Source organism: Vidua chalybeata, chromosome 3, assembly GCF_026979565.1.
Source record: "Vidua chalybeata isolate OUT-0048 chromosome 3, bVidCha1 merged haplotype, whole genome shotgun sequence".
In the NCBI taxonomy this organism is placed as follows: domain Eukaryota; kingdom Metazoa; phylum Chordata; class Aves; order Passeriformes; family Viduidae; genus Vidua; species Vidua chalybeata.
This window is the reverse complement of record NC_071532.1, coordinates 12,062,579-12,076,196: the sequence shown is the minus strand read 5'-3', so window position 1 is coordinate 12,076,196 and position 13,618 is coordinate 12,062,579. Positions and strand designations below refer to the sequence as shown.

At 42.9% G+C, this 13,618-nt stretch overlaps 2 protein-coding genes across 11 annotated transcripts in view; one reads left to right on the top strand and one right to left on the bottom strand.

Moving 5' to 3' along the window:
* MAP3K4 (mitogen-activated protein kinase kinase kinase 4) overlaps positions 1–1,465 on the top strand; it is a 62,987-nt gene extending 61,522 nt beyond the window's left edge. For all 5 annotated transcript variants that reach the window (XM_053938006.1, XM_053938005.1, XM_053938003.1 and 2 more), the window contains one exon: positions 925–1,465. In XM_053938006.1, coding sequence (XP_053793981.1) covers positions 925–945 — 21 coding nt within the window. In that variant the 3' untranslated portion in view covers positions 946–1,465. The remainder of the gene's footprint in view (positions 1–924) is intronic.
* A 1,134-nt stretch (positions 1,466–2,599) lies between these two features.
* AGPAT4 (1-acylglycerol-3-phosphate O-acyltransferase 4) overlaps positions 2,600–13,618 on the bottom strand; it is a 72,299-nt gene continuing 61,280 nt past the window's right edge. For all 6 annotated transcript variants that reach the window (XM_053939051.1, XM_053939052.1, XM_053939053.1 and 3 more), the window contains 2 exons: positions 12,636–12,834; positions 2,600–5,265 (listed from right to left, as the gene is read on the bottom strand). In XM_053939051.1, the coding sequence (XP_053795026.1) occupies positions 5,174–5,265; positions 12,636–12,834 (291 nt within the window). In that variant the 3' untranslated portion in view covers positions 2,600–5,173. The remainder of the gene's footprint in view (positions 5,266–12,635; positions 12,835–13,618) is intronic.

The window sequence follows — 13,618 nt, the reverse complement described above, 5'->3', positions numbered from 1 at the left end:
GTTTGTCTGATGACTTTGGCTACAAAAACTGCAGATGGGAATGGGGAACAGCTTTTAGTTGGCTTCTTTGTTCTCAGTGATGCCACAGAGGTTGGTACCATGGTGAGGGGCTGCTAGCAAATTGATGCTGTTCAGGAAAAATGGATTGGCAACTTTCCAGAAGCACATGTGTTTTCAGCAAGCATGTTGACTATAGAACATGGTGTGCACCATGCAATAAACTTACACTGCGCTGTTTTGAAATGCATCATGTTAAAAAGGCAAGTCAGGCTTCAACTAATTAGATCAAAAGGGCTTTGCAGCAAAAACTTCAGCAAGTACAAGTGCACAGGTTTTTAGAGATTAGGTCCCCTCCATAAAAAGTGTAACCAGCACATGCTTGAGAACTCTCCCATTCTTCTGTGCGAAGAGCTGCTTTTAAGTTCATACTTAAAACATTCATACTGAATGTTTTCTCTAGCAGCTGCTGTAACAGTCTTCAGTTCTTGCACGAACTACGGTGCGATGCCTTCCTTAAGAACGGGCAACTATTCGCAGTTAAAAACTGAGCTGAATTAGTAACTTCTTAGTTGAAGAAATAGGAGTGCAGTAGGTTATTGAATTCTGTCTCATTTTCCAGCATAAAGTTGATCACTTTGGTGTTCTGGTTCAGTAGCAGTGTGTTTGGCATCATCACCCATCCTTCATCAGTGCAGCTGTAGCAAATCCCATCCATCAGAGGTGGACACTGCTTTAGGCACCTAAAGAATGCAGTTAACAGTGGGAATGTCAGTACTCCCATACAAACACTTGTAATGCATTGTTGTGGAACAAGGGAGAGAAAAAAAACTTCAAAGATGTTGATGGTGCTAAAGAAATGGATCCATTATCATCTTGCTGCAGGAGGGAGATGGCTGAAGTAATTGCCTTTTGCTTCCTTCACAGGTTTGCACAGATGAAGAATGAAGTTACTCAGTCTCTGGCCTTTTCTATTCTGACAAGATTTGAATCACTACTGTATGTAATATTTACATAAAGACTATGCTGAGAAACAGTATAAAAGTTGACCTTAACGAAGACTGCACAAGTGACAGTGTCACTTCCTCTGCTGCTCCTGTACATTTTACTTGGCACATGTTGCTCATGTGACGTGTCCGCGAGTTGGAAGAAGCTGCATGTTTCAGTGAAAGTGCCATTACTACTGTATATGGACCATACCCTTTTTGTTCCTTCTCCTGTTTCTCATTTGATTGAGAACTCGTATTGTTAATATGTAGTATTTTTGAACTCTCTAGGTTCAGAAAAATGCTGTAGTGTTATCAGGCGTTATGGACCTTGTTTTTTAATCTGTTTGAGTGCACTGACTGTGAACTTTTACTGGGGTTTTTGTTTATTTGTTTTTGGCAAGCTTCGGATTTGTTATGCACAAGGCTGATTAATGAAATTTAAAAAAAAGGTTTTTCTCAATAAATGGTTTATTTTAGGAGATGTTGGTGAAGGGTTTTTCTTCCAAAAATAAATGTGGGACTGTGCCACATTTTAAACTTTTTTGCAATATTGGGATAAGACTGCTAAGCTGACCTAACTGGACTAAGCTGCTCTTGTATTGTAATAGGCAGTGTCTTGTCAAGTTTCAAGATGAGTACTGTGAGGTGCTTCTTACGCAACAGAAGTAAGGGTCCCCCTTTCATCGCCTTCTGAGAAAAGAGGGTGATGGGAAATTCCTGACACTGCCTTTTATCTAAGGAACAACTACTTCTTGAATGTATGCACTGTGAACAGGGAGTGCTCTGCATGACATTTTTGTCTTCTAGAAGAGAACTCTACAAGCTGATTTTTGTGCTCTCTTTGGCAAAACCAAGAACCTACTGTTACTTTTCGAAAACTGACTTCTGATCCTGGGCTTTCATTTCCCCACCACACCTCAGTTGTCATCAGCCTCAGAAAAGGAAGAGAAATTAGAAGTGGTTAGCAATTGGAAGAAATAACCTGCAATGCATGATCTAGTAGATTTTTTTTTTTACTTGCTATTACAAACAGGTGACTTAAACCTGTTACTTGTAAACATTAGTGCAAGTTTACATATTCTTTTTACAGCTTCAGATTTAAAATAGGTAATTTAAAATTTGCTTTAAATATTTGGTTTTATATTCTAGTGTCTTGTCTCTCATCTTTATACACAAATCCTTGATTAATCACAGGTGTGGAGTGAGTTGTTAAGGAGGTACCAAAAAATCTGACATTTCTATCTAGAAAAGTATGAGCCTTGCTGTACATGTCCCTGTGCACATTATTTAGGCTCTCAAAATGATAAATTTAAACAAAGACTTTCCCCCTCTTTTCAGTGCTCTATTTTCAGTTGTGTGATAGGAGGGGAAGTATGTTGTCATCCTCAGTAAAGGACTATGAAAGTACCTGAAGTAAAAGTGTCCCCCCCAGCTTGCTGTGTGCTTCACTTTGCAGTGTAACAGAAATATCTGAGTTGTGTCCTCACTTGCCTTGTTTCAGGTGCCCTTGAGCACAAACAGGAACTGTGGACAGCTTTTAGGAGTCAGGATAAAGGTGACAAACTGTTACCAGTTTTTTCTTGCCAACCAAAAGAAAACTCATTCACTGCATATCAGCTTTTTATATTTTTATTTTTGTATAAACAAACATTAAGACTAATTTTGTTAAGGCAGTTTTAGAACATACAGTTGCTTGTGGGGATGAGGGGCAAACACTGCTTCCTAATAACCTATGTCATTCTTTTAATACAGTGAACTGGAGGAATTTAACTTTGGCAAGGACCATTAAGCTTTCTCTGTCAGTGAGTGCTGGAAGGGCCTCAGTGGTGTGCCAGGACTTGCACAAGTGCTTAGGAGGATGGATCCAGGAGTGGCATGTTTGGCCCTCAGCCTGTTCTAAAAGTTGGTCCCAGGGAAATGGGTATGAAATCATCTCGGTACTCTTTCAGAAGTATTTACTTGTTTGGTGCTTTCCTCTGGGAGAAGGGCACTGCACGCAGTTGGAGGGGCAAGGACTAAGATTCATAAGGAATGCCAGATGTCTTCCTTACTGCATATTATATCTGTGGCTCTCAGGAAGGCAGAACAGCCTCTGTCACTCCAGGAATATGTATTTGCTGCCCAGAACTGCTCACCTACCACCCTGAGAAAAGGCCACTGGGCCTGCCAGGTAATGTTCACAGTAAAATGCTACCCTGGAGAGGCCTTTCCTTTCTCCCCTCCCACCCATTTTCCAGCTCTTGTGTACAGTGGCTTCAGGTCTGGCTTGTTATGTGCCTGACCATTACTACAAGATGCAATGCTCAGTTTTTCACTGTTAAAGAGTGTTACAGGGCACTCTAAACATTGCAGTATTTGTAAACATTACAGTATTTTCTACTCTTGGGCTCTAAAAACATCTGAGCCCATGTGTCTGTTAATGACATTGAACGACATGCTTCTGAAAGCTTCAGAACATAGGGAATGCATGTATGCACAAGATGTGTGAGGCAAAAAGCCCTTGAAAGCAGTCTCTCACACTGCCTATGCCTTCCCTCTCATGTTGTAAATGTTACTGCCTCCACTATCCCTAAACTTCACTTATTGCCCCATGCTAAAATCACTACTTCACCTTTTTAGATGCTGCATATTAAAAAGGTGAGTTTCTAGATTATCTGATGTACTGAATAGAAAATACATATTTCATGGAATGATTCATATAGTTGTACTAGCCTGTTTCTTCTGGCCTCAGTCTTACTATATGAAAAGAGCAATGTTTTTATACCAGCTGCTAGAGTAAGACTACTCACTTTCCTCACTAAAGACTATCATGGTTTGGCTCTATGCTGAGTGAATATGGACTATCTTTAAAAGTGTCAATCACAACCACCACTGCTCAGTGTCAGGATCTGTAGACTTTAAAAAATCGGGATTTTTTTTCTCCAATCATATTTGCTGTTAGTTAATGTCCCCACTTTTCCTTTTTTTTTTTTTTTTTTTTTTTTTTTCTGCTTTAAACATGTTATTTCTAGTAACCTGCAGATCCTTAACTCTGGAAGTTTAAAAACAGGGGGCAGCTGCCCTGAAATCAGTACTGGGAATGTCATAGCAACCTCTCTTTCCTCAGAGCTTGATTCTAGTTTTATTTAATTCAGAAGGGTGTCAAATCAAGACAGACAAAAAAATCAGGCATACCCACTCTCTTAGGTCTCTCTCCTAGTTCTCCATCCTCCTCAGAATAATTTACTATTACTTCAGGCTGACTGTTATGAGGCACCACGTAAACTAATTTATCAGAAAAGACAGACAAGCAGGTTAATTAGGATCACAACAGTATGGGTATGGGGCATATATTGTAACACACACTTTGCATTATTTCACTACACCATGCCCAAATATTTTCTTTCTGAAATTGTAAGGATGGCCTGGAATTTTAAGTAACATTTAAATCCAAAAGGAATTTTACTACTTCAAATTTTCCAAATTAAAAAAGACATTTACTCTGAAGAATTACAAGTTTCAGCTATCCCTTGGATGTATGGCCTGGGGAAAGAGAGGGCAGTGGGTAACTTAGCTCTGCTCAGGCCACAAGGCCAAATTCTGATCCAGCTTCTGCTACTGCCAGGCTCCAATGTCTGGATGTCCAGGGTCTGGCTGAAGTTTTGAAGGACCCATGTAGTGCACACTGTGGGAGAAAGTTCTAGATGTACAAAAACTCTACTGTAGTTCTGCCAGTTCAGCAGAGCTGCTTCAGTCCAATACTGCTATAACCAAGCACAGCATCCCGCTGCACTGTATTTAAACACTGACAGATTATGGTTGTTAAACTGTATGAGCTACACAACTATCAAGTTTAATCATCTTGTAACAATCTTCTGACATTAAAGCTTGTACCTCTGGTTAGTTTCCAGGTAGAGTCTCTTCATACAAGCACACTGGAATTTTTTTTTTTTTCTTCAAAACTTAAGACACTTCATAGGAAAACAAACCAACCACACATGGGCAAACCTGTTGCTGAGAGTATACGAAGGAGTGCATCTTTCCAGCTTGTCATCCAGCCCAAACCCCAGAGGAAAACAACAGGAGCACAAATTCAGATATGCACGGCAATTATTCATCCTCTGATCTCACTTGAAGGACTGATATGCACTTAAGAGTTTTCAGCAGTTGCATTTGTTCCCTTTGGATTGAAGCAGTCTCTGAAGGTGCTACTTTTGTTTCTGCTTGTTGTCATTGTTGCCATAGGTGGAACCCTTGTTAATTTCTGTAACCCCGATCATCCATCTGACACCAACAGAAGCTGCAAAACAAACACAGTTAAAGCTGCTTGAGGCTTGGCCTGAAAATCTGTACTGATGTAGCATCATGAAAGAGACCTTGGATGAAAGATGAAAGGTCCATTTGATGCTCCCACACTTCCACATCAACTTATTTGCCTATGGCATCTCATGAAGGAAGAGCCTCAGGCTGGACACATCCCCTCCCATCAGCAGGAAAGAGGCTACAAGGAACCAGGATGGGTGTGAGAGTCACAGGCGTGCACAGCCCTGCGTGCCACGGGAAGGGAATTCTGCTGGCTTTCAACAGCCCCACGTGTGAAAGAGCACAAGCAAATGCAAGGGAACTTCAGATTTTGATTAACAAAAAAAATGTAAGTTGTGGTATTTGTTAATGGTAGTTCATGAAAAGGTCCATTACAAGAAAACAGGTTAATTTAAAAGACTTTTATAGATTATTCAGTAATAATTCAGCATGTGCAAGGATTATTTTATTTATTTATCTATAGCACTTGAAGTGAATAAGTTGAATGCAACTTAACCTAAACTCCTTCCCTCACACATCTGGTTTCTTTGTAAAGGGGCTCAGCTGCCCAAAATCTTTTATTCCTCAAGCTTCTGCTCAGCTACTGTACATGTTCAGAACTGCCATACTTGTCTCAGGCCTAAACCTATTAGGAAGTCACAAACATCTTCTCTCTGCTCAGAATGCTTTCAAAAAAAAAAAAAAAATGAACCCAAACCAAACAAACCTAAGAAAGCCACAAACCTCCCAATCCCACTCTCTTTCTGACTGATGATGACAGTAAGGTGAGGTGCTCTTAATGTCTTGTTCCCATCAGTCTTTACTTCCCTAAGACGACTCTGGATTCTCACCAGCCAAAGGACTCGTTATGCTTAAGTCAGTCCCTGAGATCACCAAGAGAATCCAGAGGTTTCACCCCACTACCAGGCATCCCTTGTGAACCGCACGGCTGATAGAAGGCCGTGTCCTGGCATTTGCTGCTCTTCAGCACTGGAAGGGGAGGAGGCTGGCAGCTGGTAAACAGTGCTGCCCTGTGCTTTACCAGCTGCTACTTGGCACAACATGGGCCATGAAGAGTCATCACTACAGACTCATGCTGTGTAGTTTGACAGTAAATTGGCAGTTTTTAGAGTGCAAGTGGTAAATGGATACCAGGGATGAGTCACATGTGATGTGACAGTATGGCTGGACACTGGGAAGCTGGTCTGCCCATGGGGCTGCCCTCAGGTCCTGTGGGTGCCGGGAAAGCAGGGCCCTCTCTGTCACTTACACTCCACTGTCAGTCCGTGAATAGAAACACACACCATTGAGACAAGCAAAGGGCTTCACTCTCATAGACAGACAAGAGAAAAAGAAAGAAAACCATCTCTGACATTTAACTGGCCATGAGCTGGGGAGCACAAGAGAAAAATCCAATGTGGAGCCTGCAGTCTGGGGTCATAACATAACAGTAAGCATGAAATCATTAAGATTTTTACCACAAGGTATAGAAACAGCATCTGGAGATGGACACAGAACATAAATAAAAGCAGCTGTTCCAGCACCCACACACCATACTGGGGATTTCATCCAGTTCCAAGAATGCCTGGACACAAAAAACAACTAATTCAGCAGTTGTCTTTTTTTGTCCTTTGCTCCCTGGCAGACGCTGCCACTACCTTCTATCCCCATTTCACCCTGTAACCCTCAGCACCCTGGGGAAAGTGGGGTACAAGGAGAAGAGGACTGCTAATGTTTGCCAAGCGTGTGGAAGCAAAGTGGGGTAAGGCTGGGCTGCCTCACTTGTCTGTCCCTGCACTGCCCCCTCGCCACAGCTCTCCTGGAGCTTCAGTGCAGACCTGAGAGATACCTTCACATCAGCAGTGCCTAACTTCATAGCTGTGAGTGTTTAAGACCACCCTGAGAAGTGCATGAGAGAAGCTACTGGCTGAAGCATCTTTGTAGTACTCCACAGCAAACTGAGGTAACTGAGATTCTGCATCTTTGTGCCCACCATTACTCAGCATCCAAAAGATGCAGGACCTGCTCTGCCTGCTGGAGTGCCAGGGGCTTCGAGGGCTGAGCTGACACAGTCAAGAGAGCCAAGAGTGTAATCTCTTTCTTGGAACACGTGTTAGCTCCAAGAAAATCACCACCTCCACATATAGTAGCTCATCCCTCAGCAAAACCTTAGCTCAAAGGATTTCCACCTTTTCTCTTAGGGAAAAAAAAAAAAAAAACCTCAGAATTTTTTTCTTATCTGTTGCCCTGCCTTTTATACTACATAGCAAGTGCTATAAGCAGCACAGCAGGCAGGGGCATAAAAATTTGCCACATATAGTTTGCACTTGAGTTATATAGGTTATGCATTGAAATTGAGATTTGTACAACTAAAGACTGTATGAATGGTAGACATTTCCATTGAGGGCCTATCCTACATACTATAAAGGTGAAGAAACAAGCAACACACTCACATAAAAAAAGTAAACAACCCACCCCAAATCCCCCAATTTCTAGGCACCAGGCTGAAAGGCCAGACTATCTGGCACCTCCACCAAAAGGCAGAATCGACACAGGGAAGATCCTGCACATGTTTTGTATCCTGTTGTAAAACTTATTACAACCCTGCTGGCTTGTCCCCTCCTCACCTTCCATTCATCTCAGCCTGCAGGCATCGCCAGCCTCGCTGCCCAGGTCACACCATGCTGCAGCCCTGTGGTCCACACTCCGCTCCTGGACACCGTGCTGTCCCCAGGTCTGCAGTGTGATCCCACCCACACAGTGCCAGCACACACACAGCAGCTCCCACGGCCTCCCAGCTGGCTCATCACTACTTGCACTCGGTGCAGAGGGAACACTTCTCTCGCCTAGAACTGATATGTAGCTGCTGGCCCCGTGCCATCAGCCCAGATGCCACTGTGCTTTTAGCATTAAATATGCAATATCTGCTGCTCCCTTTAAAAACCCCCTCATCTTTTGCATACATTCCCCTCTTAACTGCTGTTGACAGCTTTACAGTTAATTACTTCTAGAGCATGAAGGGTGGGTGTCCTCCTCAACACAAGTTACCAAAACATGAAAGGCAACGCAGCATTTGGTTCTTTGAAGCCAAATGAGACTGGGGAAGCACGAGGAGGAGGAAAAAAAGCTGCTGTCAAATACAGATACTGACATTTGACAGACGTGCTTACTGCTTCAGTACCAAAATATCAGCACCAAGTTTTAAATCTTTGTTGTGAGCTAAGTACCTACATCTCTTGCCATGTGTCCTGTGAACTAAAGCTATTTTTCAGAACACTTTTGTCCCTCAAACTATGTGAGCATTTATCCTCTGGAGCATCAACTGCCTTGCATTGATTCAAGTAGTTTCACAAAGGGCTTCCAGTCCCAGAGCAGCAGTAAGGTACAAGCACAGTGTGATGTCTGTTGGGAGTATAAACAGCCAAACTGCTGCACAGCAAAGCACAAGAGGACAGCATTCACAGTATAAAGAATGTCATTTATTTAGGGCTGAAAGAGTTTGAGCTGAACCAAGCAGAGCTGTACATACATTGGTTATTCATTCTTAGATCTCAGAGTTATGGTCTGAGGGATTACCGTCCTTCCACTCCAGCTCAAGTGGAGCATTTTTCTTAGAGCTCTTTCCACCTGAACAGCCAGTTACTTACAAGCCAGTCAGTGTTTTACTGGAGAGCAGAATAAGCAGAAACTTATCTATCCAAAGGAATAAGCAGAAACTTATCAATAAGCAGAAACTTATCTATCCAAAGGACAGACTGTCATTTATCCAAAGGACAAATCACAATCTAGAAACAATGCAGAGGGTACCAGGTAAAAGGACCTCCTAGGTCCTTCACTCTGCTCAATCACAAAAGGTTTATTTTGTGCTTATCTGCACCTCTATCAGGTACTGAAACCCACCCTTAAAACCAGCAATCTACTACAATGGGCTATTAGGGACTGCAGTAAAGTTCCTGATTCTGGAGTATCAGGTGAGCTGTCAAAGTGCCATAGAAAAAAAACAAACCACTACCCGTGTGCTTCAGTTACAAACAGTGAGAAAAGGTCTGCTAGGAGCAATGGGAAGAGCTGATTTTGTCATTCATCTGATAAATCCCTCCAGTCTGCAAAAAAACCTTCCTTTTACATTGTTAAGCCACCAGGTACCAATTACCACTCCCACTGTAAAGGCAGCAAACACAGTCCTCCCTGCTTTGCTACGCACTGGCTGGGCTGGGCAGACAGTTCCAGCTGCCACCAAGAGCCACAACCTCCAAGCTGCATTTGTGCCCATGCTCTGCTGTCTCCCAGCCACTGCAGGAGTCACTTTGGAGCCCTTGCCTAAAGCTGGAGACAAACTGCAGACTAAAATACATCCAGAACATTCATGACACAGATCCCCCTTAGGATACAGGACACAGTTAGGGGAGAATGGCCTTCCTACAGAAACTCAGCTGTTGGCTACAAAAGTCAACGTGACAGCTTGGGCGGATGTTTCTTCCTGCTTCCACAGAAAGAGACCAATTATTCCCAACTAGCAATAACATTGATTTTAAAGGAATATAGCAAAACAGAAACAGACTGCAACATTCTAAGATAACTGTTGCTCTTTTGGCACATAATGACACATCCAGTTTTAAGCGACCAGGATAAACCAGCTCTGTGATTTGTTTGGTTTGACTAATGGCTGAGCTTTCTTCCACTCCCATGGACTCTCTTCCCTCCACAGCTTCTCAGTGGCTGCTATCTGCTCATAAGTGACATCATCTTTCTCATTCCCTGCTCATCAGCAAAAGGTGGCTGAGTCTGATCGGGCAGCAGCCTCTACCACGGGTCCTCCACTGCAGGGTAAATCCCAGGCAAGTGCAGGCTCTTTGGGATTAGTCACTCCAGGTGTGGAATGAGAACTGAGATGCTGCTGAGCACAGAGGTGCTGCATAGCCAGCAGAGGGCTGCAAGCTGCACCAGCCCACAGGCAGGGTAGGCATGTATGGAGCAGCAAAGCACATCACACACCCTCGAGGTGTTCTCTGCTGAGCTTTGGCAGCCTGGGAGCTCACACCCAATGCTGCTGCAGCCTTCTGGTAGATCCAGATAACCTGAGAATAAATCCTTTGGATTATCACTGCATTCAAGAGAAGACTCAGAGCAGCCTGCTTATTAACATTTCCTTGTGGCTAGAAGCAGAAGAAAGATATGTGGGGAACAAGAAAAGGAGAAAGAAATGAAAAGAAGGTCATTCTTGCTGTCTATTCTTGCTAGCATCATAGCTTTTTTCCTTTACAGGTTCTTTCTTTCACTTCTTGATAAACAAAAATGTGACCTAGGTCACTAATGGCAAAATTGTATTAGGCTTAGGGTGCAGGGTGAGGGGCTGTAGTGTCACTCAGCTGAATGGTAAAGGGCTAAATCCAAAACCATCACAAATGCTACAGTGCCAAGCAGTAAAGCAGTCGGCCCTGAGGTTAAACTCCAGAAACCCTGAATAATGGTGTGAGGCTCCCTGTGGAGGGTACACAAGGCATGAAGCACTTTGAAATGGCACCCAACCAACCAGTCTGCTGAGTGGAGAAACTGAATTAAGAGGAAAATACTGAAGGAAAGATGAGAAATTCAAACCATTTTGCAATAGCTACACTTCAGTGCAGCATTAGGCCATCATTCCACAATCCAGTGCCAACAGACTGTGCCAGCATTTCTTCCAAAGGCAGAACAAATGTCCTCTTGAGCAAATTGCCAGGCAGTAGCATTTACAATGTCACACCTCATCCCACCCACTGCTGTTTACCCACTTTGCAAAGGAGCACAGGGGAGGCTGATTCACCTTTCTCTGCAAGGGACAAGGATTTGAACCCATTGCCTCCCATTCCTAGCACACTCCAACCACAGTGCTCACTCTACGCTCCCATCCTCTTCACCAGTCAGAGAAGGGGAAGGGGGCACTGCTTATGACTTCCAACAAGCAAGGTGGGTGGAAAAAGAGGCTTTTAAGTTGTAGTTGCCCCAAGGAATTCTTACACATTTTACACAAAGCATTTCCAGGGTAATAAGCACCAACAATTTCTCCAGATGAAAAAAAGAGCTCAGGATTCCCTTCTTTTTTCCTCTGCCCTGCCCACCTAATGTACCAACTATTATGCTGGCCCTTATCCTTGCTCATTTTCCTTCCTCTGGCTCAAACCATCATGAAGGAAATTTCCTGCCTGCATGCACGCACACACACACACACACACATACACACACACACACAAACTGTTCCTTTTCCAATTACCTCTATAAGAAGCATTTGTTTGGTGGGCAGTTTCTGAAAAAGAGTATTGTGTACCTACCACATCAAACTCTTCACAGATGGCTAAAAGGATGGTTGTTAGTTAATCTTGATCAATCTATCTCAAGATTCAGACTTCTGAGAATGCAAAGAAATCTTATATGCTAGGAACAATTTCCTGGGTAGAGAGTAGAGATCCACTTCTGAGACAAGGAAACGTTCCACATTTTCCTATCTCCTCTGTGCTGTTATTCTGGACATGGCTTTTAAAGTCAGCTCTATATCCAAGTTCTCTCAGAGCCAGGAAGACTGTGAAGTTCTGTTTCTTTTTCCAAGCTTGCTTGTAATAAACACAGATGTGAAGGCAATGAAGTAATAAATACCTGTGATGGTCAGTGCAATAACAGACAGTATTTGCTTTAAAAATGTATGGCTTATTCTGGAAGGGAACTTATTCTTCAAACCAGCACTCAATCACAGACACCCAGATATGATGCAATTTGCTAAACTGACCTGGTTTCTGCTTCCATGAAGAACACCAAATAAGATCTCCCTTTCTTTGGGCCAGGTCCTTGTTTTGTTTTCCTTCTTGTCTTAAATATCATACTAGTTGAAATATGAACCAAGGCAGTTCAGAACTGCCACAGGAACTGTAGGAATCACTTGTGACAGTCCATGCCCTGTGCTACGTAAGTCAGAGTAGATGGGCACAACAGGCTGTGCTTAAATCATGAATTGTGGATTACCAGTGCATGACACATCAGACTATGATTAGACAAAAGCATTCTCAGAGGAATAAATTATCCTTGTGCTTCTCTTCTAAGCATTTTAAGTAGAACACAGCAGCACACAACACAAGAAAAGAAAGCCTTTTGTAGGCAACCCACCGAGAAGTCACTGTTCGAATTCTACAGAAACAGAAAATTTTGTATGCAGCTCTTACAAAAAACAGTACAACTATAAAAAAATAAACAAAAATAGAATGTTTTTAACCTAGTGCAGGCTAGAGTGGACATATTAGATGGGTTGTTGAATTCACAAGTCATCCTTATATTTAGCAAATCTTACTAAATCCTATTACAGTTACACTGTAAGTAATCAATTTGTATCAGAAAACTTACCTATTATAATAACAAATGCAAAACTAGCCAGCGTCAGTGATGATCCACTGTTGATCATGTTGATGAGCAGCTGGAACAAAGGATATAGCAGCAATAAGGCCCAGAAAAGCCAGTTCAAAAGTGTCCATGGTCGACGGGGTGGTATTGTAGGGACTGCTGGGTAGGTTCCTGTGCGGTAATATTCTTCCTGGAATGCATCCTAGTAGAACAAAGGAGGGCAACAATTAAATTCCCATCTGCCAACAAAACTAGCCATTCCTGGCTTTGATGTTCCTCCTTCTGGAGGCTTGTAACCACAGGGGAAGATCAAAGACCAGCTGATGGCTGGAAAGCTTGTACTTTGAAGTCAATGAACACAGAGTCAAAAAAAAAAAAAAAAAAAAAAAAAAGGGGGAGCATACATTGATGTGTGAATACTTTCTTTCTCCTACACACAGCAGCCTGAAAAGTGCCATACCTGGAGAGCATAACAGCCTAGGAAAACAGGAGGGATGATGGGATATACACTCCTGCAGCAGTGCAGACATCACTGCTGAACCTCCTGCAGGAGCCATAGCCACTGCCCAAGCACTGCAGGTAAGCCAGGGAAGTGTCTGGGCTCCATACTCAGCAGCATCCTCTATTCCCTCTTGTTTTCTCCAACTGCTGCTCCCAAACAGCATCCACAAACCTGTCAGAAAAGGTGACCAGGCATCATTTTGTCCTGCACTCTGAAGAACACCACCCCCTCCTGCCTTTGTCCCATGGATGTAGTCTTGTTCACCTTGTTCTCATGATGCTTGTGGTAGGAAGTTTGGCTGCTGAACCTCCCTAGAGGCAGTTTAGTGTGTAAACAGCACAAAATCTCTCACTGGTTTGAGCAAATGACTTGACCTTTAAGTATAATACAAGGAAGATAATGGGGTGGGTGTAGTTTTTTTCTGTTTTGTAGCAGCTGTTTTTTAAAGCACAGGAGACTTTGAATTCAGTACCTTCCTCTATAG